The sequence below is a fragment of the Anastrepha ludens genome, chromosome 2, assembly GCF_028408465.1.
Source record: "Anastrepha ludens isolate Willacy chromosome 2, idAnaLude1.1, whole genome shotgun sequence".
In the NCBI taxonomy this organism is placed as follows: domain Eukaryota; kingdom Metazoa; phylum Arthropoda; class Insecta; order Diptera; family Tephritidae; genus Anastrepha; species Anastrepha ludens.
The window spans coordinates 175,058,310-175,075,790 of record NC_071498.1 but is presented as its reverse complement, the minus strand read 5'-3'; the positions used below and the strand labels follow the sequence as shown (position 1 = coordinate 175,075,790).

The window sequence follows — 17,481 nt, the reverse complement described above, 5'->3', positions numbered from 1 at the left end:
TATTGTACGGTTTTCGTGGGAGTTTTCTTTAGTGGTTTGGTAAAAGTGTCGAAATCTTCCTTCTTCCATGTACAGTCGCTCCTTCTGAGTCAGACGCTTTACTGTAAGGCCATATGAAATGATAATGAAATTGCTGTTGAGCTTGCCAGGAAGTAGACTGAATTGCCCTCAGAGACCTCCTACCCGGTCATCGGCAACCACTGACTGTTGTTAAAGGGGAATTGCACAACATATTTCTCAGGGAAGCACAGAAAATAAGGAGCTCAATTTCTTCATGTGCTATTTCGAAAACCCTTCCGCTCTAGTACAATAGAAGCAGAACTCAGAAAGTGCTGGAAACTCCACGCTAATCAATCAAAAGCCCGATTTACCATTTAACCTCCATGCAGATGCTGTGGGGACCTTTCAGACTCTTGAGCACTCTTTCTGTAAATTTCCGGGATAGGCAGCTAGATGATTAAGGATTAGGGTGATCCTTTCTTCGACAGTCTGTGGCAGTCCGCCAGCCAAAATCCCATCAATCTTCTCCATTATATCAATAGCTCTGGCTGGTTGTAGATATCTGCCTGTGGGAGGTCTCATAATGATATCAAAACTCCGCTTTGGTGCTACTTAGAGAGTACCAGAGTGGTACTTCAACCATTTCACTTACCTGCATACCTCTACTGGATGTCAAATATATTGCAGTCAAGTTGATATTCGCCTACTTTGGTCAGCGCTGGTATTCTATTTCCCACATATCTGTCGAGCATTGCCCTATTCGTCACCAGGGGACGCGCCCGATGGGAGTCTGACAACTCTTTAATTATAATAAAAATCGTATAAGTGTTTTAAGCTGTAAACTTGTATGAAAATACTCCAATGGCTACAGTATCTGCTTCAGAGGCAAACGTATAAATTAAGGAACATTACACCATTATAACTAGTTTTGGGCTTCAGCAACTACAGTCTGTTTGCAGAACTCTTGAAAATACAACAATGAGCTAATGTTTGCTTCTATACCGGATAACAGTCCACATGGAACGATCAGAGAAGAGACGTTTTGCCGTTTAGTCCGAGTGCCCAGTAACCAAGCTTTCCTTCGTTTGTAGCCCATTAGAGCACCTACCCTTTTATCGAAGCAAGCGCCAGGAATTATAGCTGGGAGGTATAGAGAAACTGCCTCTAGATACGGCTGCATTCTTCAATCTCTGTCTGATCAGGGTATCTGATTACACTGGGCCCCTAATTTTGTGGGGGTGGGAAATTCGTTTGAAGAAAGATGAGATCGAATGAGTAAATTAAAACTCGCTGAAGGTAAGAAAACGAGTTTTCTAATAGCGATCGCACCTCGGCAGTTAATGGATTTAGGATGGAGCATTGCCCATCGGCTGTCAAAAACAGGACATTTACAGAGAAAGTGTTCAAGAGCCACCTTCTCTGCAAGATCCCGATAGCTTCTGCATTCGGAATTAAATGGTAAATCCAGCTTTCCTGTGTGTCGATCGTCCAACGACCGGTAAACACAGGTATAAGTTTGGAAATTGAATTGCCTTAGGTGGCCAGAAATATCTGAGTCTTCCGTCTATTGTACTGAGGACATCCCATGGAGCTGCATCTCTTCGGCGCTTTTTTGAGAAATAAGTTGTGCAATTGTCCTTTAGCGGCTGCCGTAGCCGAATGGGTTGGTGAGTGACTACCGTTCGGAATTCAGAGAGAACGTAGGTTCGAATCTCGGTGGAACACCAAAATGAAGAAAAAGCTTTTCCTAATTGCAGTCGCCCCTTGGAAGGCAATGGCAAACCCCCGAGTGTATTTCTGCCATGAAAAAGCTCCTCATAAAAAATATCTGCCCTTCGGAGTCGGCCTGAAACTGTAAGTCCCTCCATTTGTTGAACAACATCAAGACGCACACTACAAATAGTAGGAGGAGCTCGGCCAAAAACCCAGTGAGGGTGTACGCGCTATATAATTGTCCTTTAACAACAATAAATGAAATAAAATTTAGGGAAAACTTTTTTCGTTTGGTATTTTTTTATTATCTGTCATAGTGGGTATTTCTCTTCTTTTTAATTGGCGCGAAAACCGCTTATCCGATTTTGGCCGAGTAACAAAGCGTGCAAGTCCTCTCTTTCTCTTGCTAACCGGCGCCAGTTGGGCATACCAAGTGAATCCAACTTCTTAGTCCTTCTCCACCTGATCTTTCCAACGCAGAGGAGACTATCCTCTTTCTCTTCTACCACAAGCCAGGTACCGCATCGCATATTTCCAGAGCCGGAACGTTTGTATTCATTCGGACGACATGACCCAACCAACGAAGCCACCGGGTCTTTATTTGCCTCGCTAAGTCTATATCCTCATAAAGCTCATACAGCTCATCGTTCCATCGCCTACGATGATCGCCATCACCTATGTGCAAAGGTCCAGAATCTTTCTCTCAAACACTCCAAGGGACGCTTCGTCGGATATTATGATTGTCCAAGCTTCTGCGCCATACGTTAGGACGGGCATGATGAGAGTCTTCTAGAGTGTCAGTTTTGTTCATCCAGAGAGGACTTAGTGTCCACTTAGTGCAAAGTAGCAGTTGCTGGTAAGAGAGATTCTACGTTGGATTTCAAGGGTGCCATTGTTATCGGTGTTAATGCTGGTTCCTAAATAAACGAAGTCTCTTACAACCTCGAAATGAAAATTGTGAACAGTGACATGGATTCCGATGCGCGAGTGCGCCGACTGTTTGTTTGATGATAGAAGTTACTTCGTTATGTCTGCGTGCACAATCGGACCCATTCGTTTTTGTCGGTGTCGGCATACGCCAACAACCGTACGTTCTTATAAAAAATTGTGCCTGAGCGATTAAGTTCTGGGGCTCGTACGATCCTCTCCAACATCTGGTTAAAGAAGTCACTCGACAGCGAAAAGCCTTATCCGAAACCTCGTTTGGTCTCAAACGGCTCGAAGAAGTCGTTCTCTTTCACGCTCCATTGATTCGCATTATTATACCGTTTAGAAAACGTAATAGTAACAAAACTATTTTTGGGGCCGATGACATAAATATCAACGATTTGCAGCAGAACTTGTAAGCTCTTATAAGAAATGATACCTGAACGCTGGAACTCTGTAATTCGGTGAATCTTTTCTAGCAGCTGGTAAAAAAGCCAGTCGGCAACCGCTGCTGCAAGTTCCACTTCAATTTTCGTAGAAGACACAACCTGTTTTACAGCAGGGTTTTCTCTACGAAACACAAACATGCACTCACACACACTTACTCACATTCTGTGCAAACATCTAACTCGAAATTCACTTCTGCTGCCATTTGCCAACACAATTTGCGACCTACCGCCCACGAAAGACCTGAAAGTATAGTTAGACAGAAGCGAGACTGCCACCTCAATACGCCAGAGCCACCTACCTTCCTTAACCATTTTATTGTTGTGTTAATTCGTACTTTGTTACCTACCCTCCCCCCCCTTTTTCCTTATCGGCTGCATTGGTATTTTGGGCTTAAATTCAAAGCCAAAAAAGTTTTACTTACAATTTCCGGTGTCGTTCGCTTATTCGCTAGCTCATAGGCTGAATGAAGTTGTTGTTTGGATTTGGTGTTGTAGTTGTAGTTGTAGCAATCTAAATTGTTCTCACACTTGTTGTCATTATTGTTGCTTTTATTGTAGCAGCTATTGTTTTGTACTTTGCTTTGTAGTGGCTCAACTATCGCGATGTATTTGTGAATTTATGCTGCTGTTGTTGTTTGTTGCTGCTGTTGCTTGCTGTTTTGTTGTTGGCTTGTTGTGTTACGAACGTTGACAACTTAGTTAAATGTCAGGCAAAGCGTCAACAAATGGGTAAAAATGGCTTATGTACTAAATATTAAATGGTAATTTACGCAGATCTCGTTGAATCGCCTGCAAATCCAATCGTAGTCGTTACAATGGCGACAACAAGAAGTAAAGGAGGGATGTTAACGATGGCAATTTCAGGAAAGGAATATGAACTATTAAATGTTAGTTAAAATAAGTAATGAGTGCTGACCATTTTTAGCTGGATATACAGTGCGCTAAATAATTATAGCACTGCGACTTATTGACAAATTTTAACAAACTTAAATGTTTCCTATATATTTTTTTATGAGAATACAGCTCATTTTGGCACAAAAACCTAATGAATCCAAATATTGAGCATTAAAAGAAAATTAATAAATTTCATTAAAATTTCACGTTTCTTAAACAGAATTTCTAGAAAATTTTCGAGTATCCAGTTTTATAACTCATTGAATTTCTCATTTGAAAACTATATTTCTTTCTCTTACAAACTCCATATAATTTCAAACTTCAAACTTTGTGAAAATAAGAAAAAATTTCATCAAAACTAAATCCTTTTTAAAAATATTAAAAACAGCCAAAAAGTAGGCAGTGTTATTTCTCGCTAGAAATTAGCAACCACAAGGAAAAACTCAGGGAAAATAGCCTAAAGTGCATCTAAGATATATATAATATAAAGTATAGCTCGCTCTCTCTCCTTTTCCTCTACTTCTATCTTTTTTCTCTCTCGCGGAACGAAATTGCCCAAAATGTTGCATGACCTTGAAATTTTACTCTCAATTCTCGCTCGTCCATCGACGCCTAGGAAGTTTCACTTTAAAAATCGGGTATGCAGTTGTATAGCTCATTGAATTTGAGTATAATAAAGTGCAAGTTTGAAGTCGCTCAAAAACCGCATGGAGTTTTGACAATTCTTTCTTTTGTTGATGGTATTGGATTTTTTTCCCCCATGAAAAAAATTACAAAAAAGCGTCGTGAAAAGTGATTTAAAAAATGATAATTTGTAGTAGAATTAGTGGCAGTATACCACGGGAATGAATTATGATGAAAATCAAACTCTATTTTTTCATGGAACTAATTAACTTTATTCTGTAATGTATTGCCCATTTTAATCAATGACCTTTTACCATCTTTCAGGCAGCATCAAAATCCCACGTTCATAAAACTTCTGGTTTTTATTAGCTAAAAACTGAATCAGGTACGATTTGACATCCTTCAAGGAGTTTTGTAAAAATCGAAACAAAAAGTAATCAGATGGTGCAAGGTCAGGACTATATGGTGGATGTGGCACTTTTCTTCAACTGCATTGTTTAATTTCGTTAGTTGTTTAATGTAGATATCAGAATTGATCGTTCGGTTGGGTGGTAAGAGTTCAAAGTCGACAATTCCTTTGTAATCCCACCAAACTGATAACAAAACCTTCTCTTGATGAATATCAGCTTTTGATGTTGTTTGAGTTGGTTTACCTGGCCTGCTCCACGATTTCTCCGCTTGATATTTTAGTAAACAACCCATTTTTTATCACCAGTTATTAGTCATTTTAAAACTGGACCATTTTCATTACGTTTCTTTAGCAAATCGCAGCTGTTAATGCATTTCTTTCAGTTCGTGAGGAAGCCACATATCGAAATTTTGAACATAGCCAAGTTGTTTTAAGTGATTTTCAATGCACTGATGTGTTACATGAAGCTTCTCTGCAATCTCACGTGTTGTACTGCGACGATCCGAACCGATTATTCCTTTGATTAGGGCGGCCTAAGCTTCAACTGGACGACCAGCGCGTTTTTTATCTTTGAGTGAAAAATCACCAGAACGAAATTTGGCAAACGCATTTTGACACTGCCGTTCTTTTAAGGCTTCATCAGCATCAACAGCACATAACTTTTGATGATTTTGCGATGCGGTTTTCCCTTTGCAAAAATAAAAAAGCAAAATATGACGAAAATGTTCCTTTTGATTTTCCATTTTTCAACGATCGCCAAACGAAAACTACGCAATCGATCAAAAAACTTTTTTTACTAATTGACAGCTGAATTGCCAGCTATCAAATAACAAAATGTGTTTTACATTTGTACTACGTCTGCAAACCTAAAAATTCAACTGAAGCCATATATGAGTGAAATCCGCAATTACTTAGTTGCCAACCCAATATTATAATACAATTTTTTTTCATTTTTTGATTTACTGAATTTTTCTTGTATACGAAACTAACAATAAATTTGCAAATCTTATTTGCTAATGTACTTGCTTAAACGAAATATATGTATATATGATATATAGGGCAAGGGAGCAGAGGTCGCAGTCGGCCAAAGATCACTTGGCGAAAGTCGATGTTGCGCGAACTAGCAGATGCCGACATCACATGGAACGGCGCAAAAACAACAACCCAGAACCTTGCTCGATGGAAGTCCTCAATGGGGTCTTGTCAAGGCTCTATGCTTCAGAGCGAAGACAGAAACGATATAAACATGTATGTCTAATTAAATCGGATGTGAATGAAATGAAAGTGAATAAATGTAGGAAGCCAGAAAGGACGGGTTTCCAGTCTCGTATTCTTCGTAACCAGGAGTCGGAAAGGCTTAGTTTCCAGTCTCCCTCAAAGCTTCTGTTATCGCTCATGTCGATTATGCAAGATTTTTTTTACGAGTTTCCCGTCTCCGATTCTTCGTAGCTGAATATCGGAAAGGCCTAGTTTCCAGTATTCTTTGAAGCTTCCGTTGTCACTCACGTCTGCGATTTTTAATTTCTTTTACTATTATAATTTTTTTTATGTGAGGGAATTGGATGGAGGGAGCCTAGTTTCCAGTCTTCCTTGAAAGTTTCTCTATCTCGCATGACGATGAGGTCGCACTGAAAGCCAGAATGGCCGAGCTTCCGTTAGCTTCGTGGACGGATCCGTCATGCGAGACAAGATAAATAGGATAGTGTATACTTGAAGATGTCTTATTTTCTCAATTTTATTATTATTATTTATTTTTTTCCTTCAACTTCTATTGGAGCATAGCGCATGAATTACGCTTATTCATCAATTAACACGGTTTTTTTTTTTTGCCATGTATTCCCATTCGCTCCAAGAAAGTTTATTTCAGAGCTTAACTTGAGCATCTGCAGGGGGTATGTGGCCTATCCTCTGCTAAGGCAGCTTGTTGGGAGGGGCTACAATGCGGGGCTGAACGCTTGCACTTCTGTCCTCACTGACGGTTCCAAGATTTATCTATCTCCTTTAAACTGCCGAATACTGCTAGTGTTTTCAAGAAGATGTCTTTGCGATCCTGCAGGCATGCAAAATGCTCAAGGAACGTGGGAAGGAGGGAGATATTAACATTTTCTCCGATAGTTAAGCCCCGACCAAGGCTTTGACAACGCCTTAGTGCAAAACGAAATTAGTAAACTCTAGTAAGGAGAAGATAAAATCTCTTGGGTGTGCAAGTAACATTTCTCTGATCTGGGTTCCCGTACATAGGAACATAGAGGGAAATGAAATTGCTGATGAGCTTACAAGGAAGGAGACTGAACTGGCCTCAGGGACCTCCTTCCCAGTGGTCGGTATCCCCCTGACAGTTGTTAAAGGGGAACAGCGCAAATTACTTCTCAGGAAAGCGCAGAAAAGATGGAGCTATATTTCTTCAAGGGATATTTCGAAAACCCTTTGGCCCCAGTAAAATATATGAAGGATTCAGAAAGTCCTTTGGACTCCTCGCTATTAAATTTCCAAACTCGTAGCTGTGTTTACTGGTCACTGGACGATCGGCACACACGCGGAAAAGCTAGGATTACCTATTAGTCCCCATTGCAGAAGCTATGTGGACCTTTCACAAAATGAGACTGCTTATAATTTTGTCTGTAAATGTCTGGTTTTGGCAGTGAGACGATTAAGCTCACTAGGTGATCCTTCCTTCGACAGCCTGGGGCAGTGCGCCAACCTAAATCTCATCAATTTTCCCCATTATATCAACTCTGGCTGTGGCTGTCTGTAGATATCAGCCTGTTGGAGGTCTCATAATGATATCAAAACGGCGCTTTAGGGCTACTTGCGGAGTGCCAGCTGGCACTTCAACCATTTCTCCTACGTACCTAGCCAACAACACTGTCATCACTTTTTCTAAATGTATGTCCAAGCCAAAGATGAAATAGCTTTGCTTATTCTACACTAAACATCTATCTCCGACCCAGCTTCGTGGGTGGTCATGCAGCCAAGGTAGCACAATTTGTTTGCACTTTTATCCTATTGTGCGCTCACTCTAACCGGGTCAGATGTAACCTCATTGAGATGCTTTCGTTTTTCTAAAGTTGATCCTGAATTCGATACCTTGAAGCTTTTCCCCGTGGCTTGAGTAAGCAGTTTCAGTTCGCAAAGTTTATAAAGTAGCTAACAAATATCAGCCGCGTATACCAGGCACATCAGAAAATGATTGGTTATCTGCCACTGAATGTCTTTCTGCTGATTTTCATGCGCACATGACGTAATTGATGACAAGCAGAAACAGCATTGGCGACAATATGCATGCTAGCCGTACAACCCTCAGCACCTGGAAATACTCAGAAAGCAATCCTTTGTGCAAGAAGTAGCAGCTCGTGTCTTTGTAGCTCTCCCTTATCAGAGTAATTAGCTTATCTATGGTAACTAAAGATGATTTCCCGTTTCGTGCTTTCGTAGGCTTCTTCAAAGACAATAAAAAGCGTATCAAGATAATCGTGAAGTTAGATAATTTAGGTGTGATAACTCAAATTGGAAGTATAAAACTTGGCCGAAAAAAGAGGGTTTCTGTGCAAAAAATACGAAATGGTGTTATAACTCATTTTCAATTCTAGGGATTTGGAATAAATGTTGGTCGAACTCGATGGTTACCCTAATTTGATCAAACATTTTCGACGATTAGTTTACCAGAAAATGCCTTTTTATATTACCAGAACGGATTCGTTAAAATTTTCGATGATTTTTTTTTTTTTTATTATACGTTTTTTCATAATTAAAGTTTTTCTGTGTAAAATACAGTACAGCTTCAACTTTGAATTAAGGAGTCCAGATGTGTGTTTTCACACCTGCAAAGGCGCCCTTAGGTGGGGGAAACGCGCACTTACCATATAATATTTTCATATTTTAATCTTCTACACTTTTATTGCTTTTAATATCAGATTCATTACTATTTCACCCCCTAAATGGATGCCTAAGCAAAAACAATTGTTCTCAAGTATTCAAACTAAAAGTTCTTATACCCACTTACATAGAAATATCTTAAATTTCAGCACCATAATTCTCCATTATCTTAGGTACTTTAGAGCAAATATTTTCACCTTCCAAATAAATTTCTATTGCGTAAAAAATACGACTCAATTTAAATTTCACGACATAAAGCAACGTAAACAAACCCAAACGTTCCAAATTTAATGCATCACCAACTGGCTGTGCTTCAACGGAAACTTCTATGCCACTTCTGCCTCCTCGCCAGCCGCTCCACCGTATGCCATATTACGCTTTGTTAGCGCCTCCCTTTTAGTAGTGAATTTTTTTCTTTTTTGAGCTGCCAGTGCAATTGCAAACTTATCGTGCTTACAATATATCCCGAAAATTATCAGCGATTATACTCACGTACGAATCGAGCGGCAGGGGGTAGGGAAAGACTGCAACGAAGCAGTATATGGAGCGCGAAAACCGACGAATAGTGAACTGTCAGTGGATGGGCAATGGCAAAGGCGCCACTGCACACTTCCAGCGCCCAGCTTACGCTGGAGCAGTAGTGCAACGGTAAAGCACTCCCAAGTGCATATTTTTCGGAAAAGCGCACACTTATCGCGCCTTTAGCGCACGCTTTTCATTTTTCCATTTGCTGCGTTTTCCGTGCTTTTATTGTAACTTTCCGCTTTTTATTCTATGTTTTTTTGGCGTTTTTTTTTCAATATTATTTTTTTAGCTTTCATCCCTTTTGATTGTTTGCACTCTAGTGCATTTGCTCGAATATTTCTTTCTTCTATACTATTTTTACTTTTCCATTTTTTTTTTATATTTTTTTTTGTGTTTTTTTTTAGCTATTCTCTTTTTATTTGCATAACACTTTGATGCTGAAATATTACCCTGCGAGGCGAAAACGTGCAACTTCAATTTTTTATCGCAACATTTTGTTCCATGTGATACGCCGTGCCGCAGCACACTAACGCGTGCTCGCCGAGTAAAACACAAAAAAAGAATTAAATAAATTTGGGTATATGTAACAAACGGAGCAAAATGTTACTTTTACCACACACACATACATGCACATATAGCTACTACCAAATCTACTACAGACGTCGCGCAATGCACATTTGCCAGCTCCAAACTGCTTTTTAATGATGTCTGCGCGTACCCGCTTGGGTGTGTGTTAGTCCAATACAAACATATATACATAAGTATACATGTATGTGAATGCAATAGTGAGCTTTACCGGTTAACCTCAAACTTTAAATGCCCTGCTGATGCGAAAGCGATAAGTGTGCATTGTTTTCTTTGACAAAAAAAAAATTCTCTGCGCATATTTTTGGCGCAAAATTCATACAAAAATAAATAACGAGTAATCACGAACTTTTCAATCTCTCATATGAAGTATGGCTCGCATAAAAGTAAAGATTACAGAAATTCACAGCTACCATTTCGTTTCCTATAAGCTTCGTAAATAAAGATAAATCAGCTACTAGGACTGGAGTCCGATAAGATTTTCTAATTAAGCAAAAGTGCATACGTAAAAAGGTATTCTTATCTGCCAACCACTAAATTGTGTTGGCTACATACAGACATATGTACGATAAAAAAAAAACATATACTTATACTTATACTTATACTTATACTTATACTTATACTTATACTTATACTTATACTTATACTTATACTTATACTTATACTTATACTTATACTTATACTTATACTTATACTTATACTTATACTTATACTTATACTTATACTTATACTTATACTTATACTTATACTTATATATTACTTATACTTATACTTATACTTATAGGTATGTCTTGATGTTGTTCCACAAATGGAGGAATGGAGGGACCTACAGTTTCAAGCCGACTCCGAACGGCAGATATTTTTTATGAGGAGCTTTTTCATGGCAGAAATACAATCGGAGGTTTGCCATTACCTGCCGGGGGCGATTGCTATTAGAAAAATGTTTTTCTTAATTTTGGTGTTTCACCGAGATTCGAACCTACGTTCACTCTGTGAGTTCCGAATGGTAGTCACGCACTAACCCATTCGGCTACGGCGGCCGTTACTACTTATACTTATAAAAATTTCAGAAACATTCATTTCTTACCGTCACTCTGAAGATATCCATGGTTTTCGAGAAAAGTGACATAATTCAAAAATACAAAATACTGAGTTGGGTCAGTTTTCTAGATAAATCACGCGCCAATTCGATCACCTGACAAAACGACACTAACGCCATCTCTCAGAATTGCTTAAAGATTCGCTTATGACGCTTTTCTAGATAAAAATATATAAACTCTGTAGTTGATTTTTGCTTTTAACGTCAAAGCTCCGAACTTTGAGTTAATTTTGAGTTGTGTCGCTTTTCTCGAAAACCATCGATATGTGGATCATGTTGCCTCTAAAAGAAACCTCCTCTCTTCGGCTGACTACCACCCGAGACTGCATGTGTGCTTTACATCGAGGTGCGGCCGTGATTGTGTCAATTGACCACAATAGGAACCGGCGTGTTGGCCCTCTGTCTGGGAAATATATGTATAGGTAATACGTCGTTCGTCCTTCCTTTAACTGCTTCCACTATAGGTCAGATCTTGTAACTGTACTTGTATGATTTAATCGTGAATGATAAACTGAGGCGTCAGTGAATCTCGTCAGTTCGTCTCTATTCGACCTCCACTGGAACTCTGCTTCTAAATGAATACAGGCTAGGGCGTCATAGCTATCCGCCTCTACCAGCTGCTGTTGAAACAGTTCCATTCTTCGCATTTATGCATCGAGCTCACTCACCGACCGCATCATCAGCTTACCAAACTTGCACGCCGCATCCCAGTATTATTTTGAGCTGCATAAAGTTTTTATTAGGTCAGGCACACTCGGTTGCATGCCACAAGCCACGGTGAGCTCCTCGCGTCTTCTTACGAATCGAAGATAGTGGAATAGGACATGCTTCGCGAATTCGAGCTCTTCAGAGCAGGTGGGGCAATATAGTGAGGCTGTCAGCCAAATCTGTGCAGAGAATATTGAAAGCATCCATGACCAATCAGCAACTATGGTAGGTAAAATTCAACCTCTCCAAATTTATGTTGCAATCATTTATCGACATACAGGATCAGTGAAGGAGGAATCTCACCTTCGTTGCCATATATTAAGCGTTGAGCTTCACAGCTCTCGTTTCTGATCCCTTGAACATCTTGCACCTGGTCTGTCAAAGAGGTCATATAATTTGTGTGCATGTTATATTCATTAGAAACTTTCCGCCAATAATACATTTTATGTCTTCGGATACTGTCCTAAAGGCACGAGTAACTCGCATTGTGTTTGTACAATAGACCTGCAACGCGCTCGATGTATATCTCGAGCGATTTTGGAACCATTTTGGGGCGGCATAAAGCAAGATGGAGTATGTAACTATGGATAAGTGTATTCATCTGGCTTTTTGTGCTCCTCTATATATGGCAATAGACGTGTTAGCACGTTTGTTACAACAGCGGCTTTGATGCACGCTGCGACCGCATGCTCTTTAAAAGGCATGCGTGAGTCGATCATGACCCCAAGATATTTCACCGCCGGCTTTGACTGAATGTCTAGACCCCCGACGTTGATGGTTAAGCTCTTTAAGAACTTATTTTTAAGTTATTAAAAATATAATTTTCTATAAAAAAAAAACAATATTTTTCTATTTGCGAAGGATCGTTTCATTTAAATGACTACCTTGGATGGCTCAGCTGTAGCTCATCCTATCTATTGGTTTTCGCAAGACCTTCTTGATGCTTTTCGCCTCTAACTGATGAATGGCTCGTGTTACAGTGGTCTTATTGGCGGCCAATAGACACAACAAGCTGACTTGTACCAGGTTAATAAATAAGCTCTCCCTCCTTCTTCATCTGCTCGGTAGGACTGCTTCCATTTTCAGCGCTGCTAGCTAGAGCTTCGCATTATAAAGCCATCGCGGGATCCTTGCTATCGCATCGTTGCAAGTGAGTTTCACATCAATGAGTTCTATGGGTTTTACAGCAAGAGCAATGTTGTCTGCATATCTTACTAGCGTTATGTTCACAGAAAGCGGCAATCTTAGAATGCCATTATACATCGCGATCCATAGCGTAGGATCAAGACCAAAGCCTTGAGGTATCCCGCCAGTCACTGCGTATTTTTGAAGCTCACTGCCTGCGTTGTACTCTAGGAGCCTTTAGGCGTAATAACTCCGAGGGATTCGGAGTATGTACGAGGAGACTCCAGAACCCTTCAACGAGGAGAGAATCATTGACCAATTTGCCGAGTTGAAAGCGTTCTGGACGTCTAAAGTTACAACAACGCAATAAGTGCCATCGAGGAAACCATTTCGGATCGCATGCAGCAAGCCCTTACAATAATAAACAAATAGTGCACGGAAAAGGGCTTTCCATTAACCCATCCAAAACAGCACTTGGTCCGTTTACTAGGAGAAGAAACATAAATCTGAAATGTCCGACCCTTAACGGAACAACACTTCAACTCTCGACAGAAGCGAACTATCTTGGCGTCAGTTTTGAAGGCACAAGGGCATTCTTTGCCTGCATAAGGCTTTTTGGTAAGACATGGGGACTAAACCCTAGAATGACCTTCTGGACATTCACCACAGTTGTGAAACCCATAATCACTTATGCATCCTTAGCATGGTGGCCCAAGGTTAAGCAAAGAAAAGCAGTAAACGAATTAAACAAACTACATCGCCTGATATGTGTTGGTATTACAGGGGCTATGAAAACATGCCCCACGAATGCATTGGGTGTGCTCCTGAACATACCACCGCTTCCAATTCTAATTGAAAGGGAAGCTCGCTCGAGTGCCTTAAGATTAAAAGGTATATCTGAACTTAAAAGTGGGGATACGACATTTAAAGATCTTAGAAGACTTCCTACATAGTCCCATTCTTCACAGGGATGATATCCTATCACCCAAACCAATATTCTTCAGGAACTTCCAAGTTATAATTAATGAACGCACAGACTGGAGAACTAATTCTCTCACTTTCAAACCTGGCTCTTAGCTATGGTTTACTGATGGGTCCAAATTGGAAAATGGTAGAACAGGGGCAGGAATCAATGGGCCTAAATTCAAAAAATCAATTCCGATGGGATTCTACCCAACAATATTTCAGGCAGGAGAATGCCTTAGCAGGAAAATGAGAGGTACTCACATCTATATACTTTCAGATAGCAAAGCGGCTCTAAAAGCCCTTCTATCAACAACTATCACCTGCAAAATGGTAAATGATTGCCTAAACCTTCTCAACACGTTAGGGAACCTCAACATAGTAACACTAGGCTGGATTCCGGGATATGAAGGGCATGAGGGAAATGAAATGGCTGATGACCTTGCAAAACAAGGAGCTAATATGCAACTTACTGGTCCTGAGCCTTTCTGTGGACTCACAAAAGGCCACATTAATGAATTCCTTAGGAAATGGGAAGAAAGAAAATTTGCCGCACACTAGCTAAACTGTGCCGGTCAGCGTCAAGCCAAACTGTTTCTAAGTCCCAACAAAGGAATATCTGACAAGCTACTCTCACTAAGCAGAGTAGATCTGCGTCTTTTAACAGGATATCTTACAGGTCACTGCAGCCTGAGGTATCATCTAAATAATATTGGCCTATCTGAGACCAATGTCTGCCGTTTTTGCGAAATGGACATAGAAAGCTCAGAAAATGTGCTTTGTGAATGTCCTGCGTTGGGCAGACAGAGACTTCATCACCTTGGTGGTATCGTAGTATCTCCATGCAATCTTTGAAACAACAAACCCAAAATTGTGCTAAAATTTTTAAAAAGCCTAAAACTCTAGGGTTACAAAAATCGGCCTTTCACAACAGATCAGCTCTGGTCGCAGTGCGTAATGGCCTTCTAATAATAGTAATAAAGAGCCACCTGGTCTTCTTGTGGCCTTTTATGGTTCTCCGCTGTGTTTATTATCAGCCGGATGGCGTCGACCGTGCCGACAAATTTCCGCTGTGTCAGTCCTGTTGGTCCTTCTCATACTTAAACTTATACTTGACATTGATATTGACATGGATATTGATATTGATATCGATAAACGTATTAAAAGTGATAATGATAGCGATAACTATAGCGAACTCAGGACAGTTGAGTGAAAAACAAAGTCACAAACTCATCAGAAACTAATGACAGCTCTAAACAATGGCCGCGCATTTCAAGTAAAAACAGTTATTAATAGGTATTACTCGCTCTCTTACCACCTATTTCCATACCACGTAAGCTTTCCTTCGTGTCAGTCTAATTACAGCAATACGGCTTACACTCCCATTTGTGTGCGTGTGTGTGTGCAACTATATTTAGTTAAACACCTTCGCAAGCATTAAAAGCCCACATATACAAATGTGCGCTCAACGTTATCGTGTCGCTGCCTATGTTTGCGGTTTTGTCAACTCTTTATTTTAATATTTTATTCCTGCCTTTTAGTTGCTGCCTTTTAGTTGTTGCGTGTGTAGTTTTAGGCATCCCTTAATGAATTTAATTTACCAACACTGTCGCATAAATTGCAATTGTCCAACCATTCGTCACGTAGGTGTGGGGGTGGATGTTTTAGTTACGTTAGTGTTTAGGGCAACGCATAAGCTGTAGCCAAGTTGAACTTTGGTGTATATTTTACGGCGCACACACATGCAAATGCAGATCGCCACATGAATGCTAGTCTGTTTACATGCACACCAGTATATTCAAAATGTATTCATGTATGTAGGTGTATGCATTTTGCTCCGGGGTCACTCTGTCTCTGAATGAGCTGCTTAACCAAATGAGCTTACGTATTTTATGGTTGGCCAGTTTGAATTCGGTTTTCCTCATTTTCTGTTCACCATTTGCCATTTGCGTGTATGCATGTGTGCGTGTACCTTATAATTCGGTGTATGTGTGTTTCGGTATAAATGGAAATTCTTGTTGTTACGTTAGCAACCAAATTAAAGCTTACTGCAAATCCTTAATTCAGCACAAAAGTAGTTAAGCACCAGCATTTGTTGGTTGGGCAAGGAAAATTTGTAATAGCCTTTATGTAATCGTATAGCAATCACTTTACTTAATGCGTGTAATTATATTTGTTGTTGTAATTAGTTATAGTTTAGGGGCTATTGGGAGGAAGAAGTAGAAAGAAAACTGATAATTTTTATTTTGATTTGTTTATTATGGAATTTTTTTTTTCAGAATACTTCATACTTCATCAGCTGTTATCTTTTATCCCTTTCTCTTACAGAGTCATGAAATAACTAATCTGGAGACTTACACGCAGTACAAAGTTACAGTGCAAGTTTTCAATCCCGAAGGTTTGGGTCCGGAGACCACCATACTTGTGATGACCGATGAAGGAGGTGAGTGAATGCAAAATAACTTCAATTACAAATGTTGGCAAAATTTCAATAGATTTCTAGGAACCCTTAAAAGCAAATTCAAAGCGATTTGGTTTATTTTTAAAATTATTTAAAATATATTTTTTTTATTTTGTATGGCTTAAAAAAATAAAATATTTCCATTTGCGAAGGAGCATTACATTGAAATGACGACTGTTTCAGCAGAAGCTCATTCTGTATACCGAATCTCGCAAGAACTTCTTGATACTTTCCTTTTCTATCTGATGAAAGGCTCGCCTTAGTGGCGGCCAATAGACATGGCAAGCTGAATGGTACACGTTTCTTGAACGTAGCGAGTACGGGATAGATTTTTTGATGGAATAAGAGGTATGGCGTTTCATCTCGTTTAGACTTTGTTGCCCAAGTCTTCAATTTGAGGTCACAAAATGTCGGTAAAAATGACTCACTTATTACAAAATCAATATTTTTAGAAACGTTTTCAAAAAGAAAAAGGAAAAAAGAAGAAAAAAAGATGAAAAGAAGACGAAAAGAAGAAGAAAAAGAAAGAGAAAAAAAGAAGAAAAAGGAGAAAAAGAAGAAGAAAAAGAAAGAGAAAGAAAAAAAAAGGATTTTTCTGTTGACGGTGTAATGTTTTATTCTAAAGGGTGGTTAAGTTTCAAGGGCCGGTGCTGATTTTGAATAAAATACCATTTTTTTAAGAAACTATTGTCATTTCTCTTTATTCTGATAATATTGGTGTAGTTCAATTATGTAATAAACAAAATATTGGTAAAATGGCCGCCGCGCCCTCGGCGGCACACCTCCATCCGAGGGTCCAAATTTTCGATGACGCTGAGGCATAATTGCGGTTCAATGCCGTTAATGTGCCGAACTATCTCATCCTTTAGCTCTGGAATTGTTGCTGGCTTATAGACGTACACCTTTCCCTTCAAATAACTCCAAAGAAAGAAGTCCAACGGTGTCGTTGACGTTTAGGTGTGGCTCACATTCAACATCGGCCCTTGAAATTTAACCCCCTTTATATAAAAAAAAATTAGAGTAGGCATTAAATGCAGAAAATTCAAAAGACTGCGACCGTAAAATATGATTATTGCAATTAAATGTACCAAAAGGTTCTATTCTGAGTATAGTAAGTATATAA

The 17,481-nt window shown here is 39.5% G+C and overlaps 1 protein-coding gene across 1 annotated transcript in view; it reads left to right on the top strand.

Moving 5' to 3' along the window:
- Nucleotides 1-16,439, top strand: part of LOC128855893 (protein sidekick-2-like) — a 92,721-nt gene extending 76,282 nt beyond the window's left edge. Inside the window, exon 7 of the mRNA XM_054091119.1 lies at nt 16,226-16,439. Within this exon, the coding sequence (XP_053947094.1) occupies nt 16,226-16,348 (123 nt within the window). The 3' untranslated portion in view covers nt 16,349-16,439. The remainder of the gene's footprint in view (nt 1-16,225) is intronic.
- Nucleotides 16,440-17,481: the final 1,042 nt, after the last annotated feature.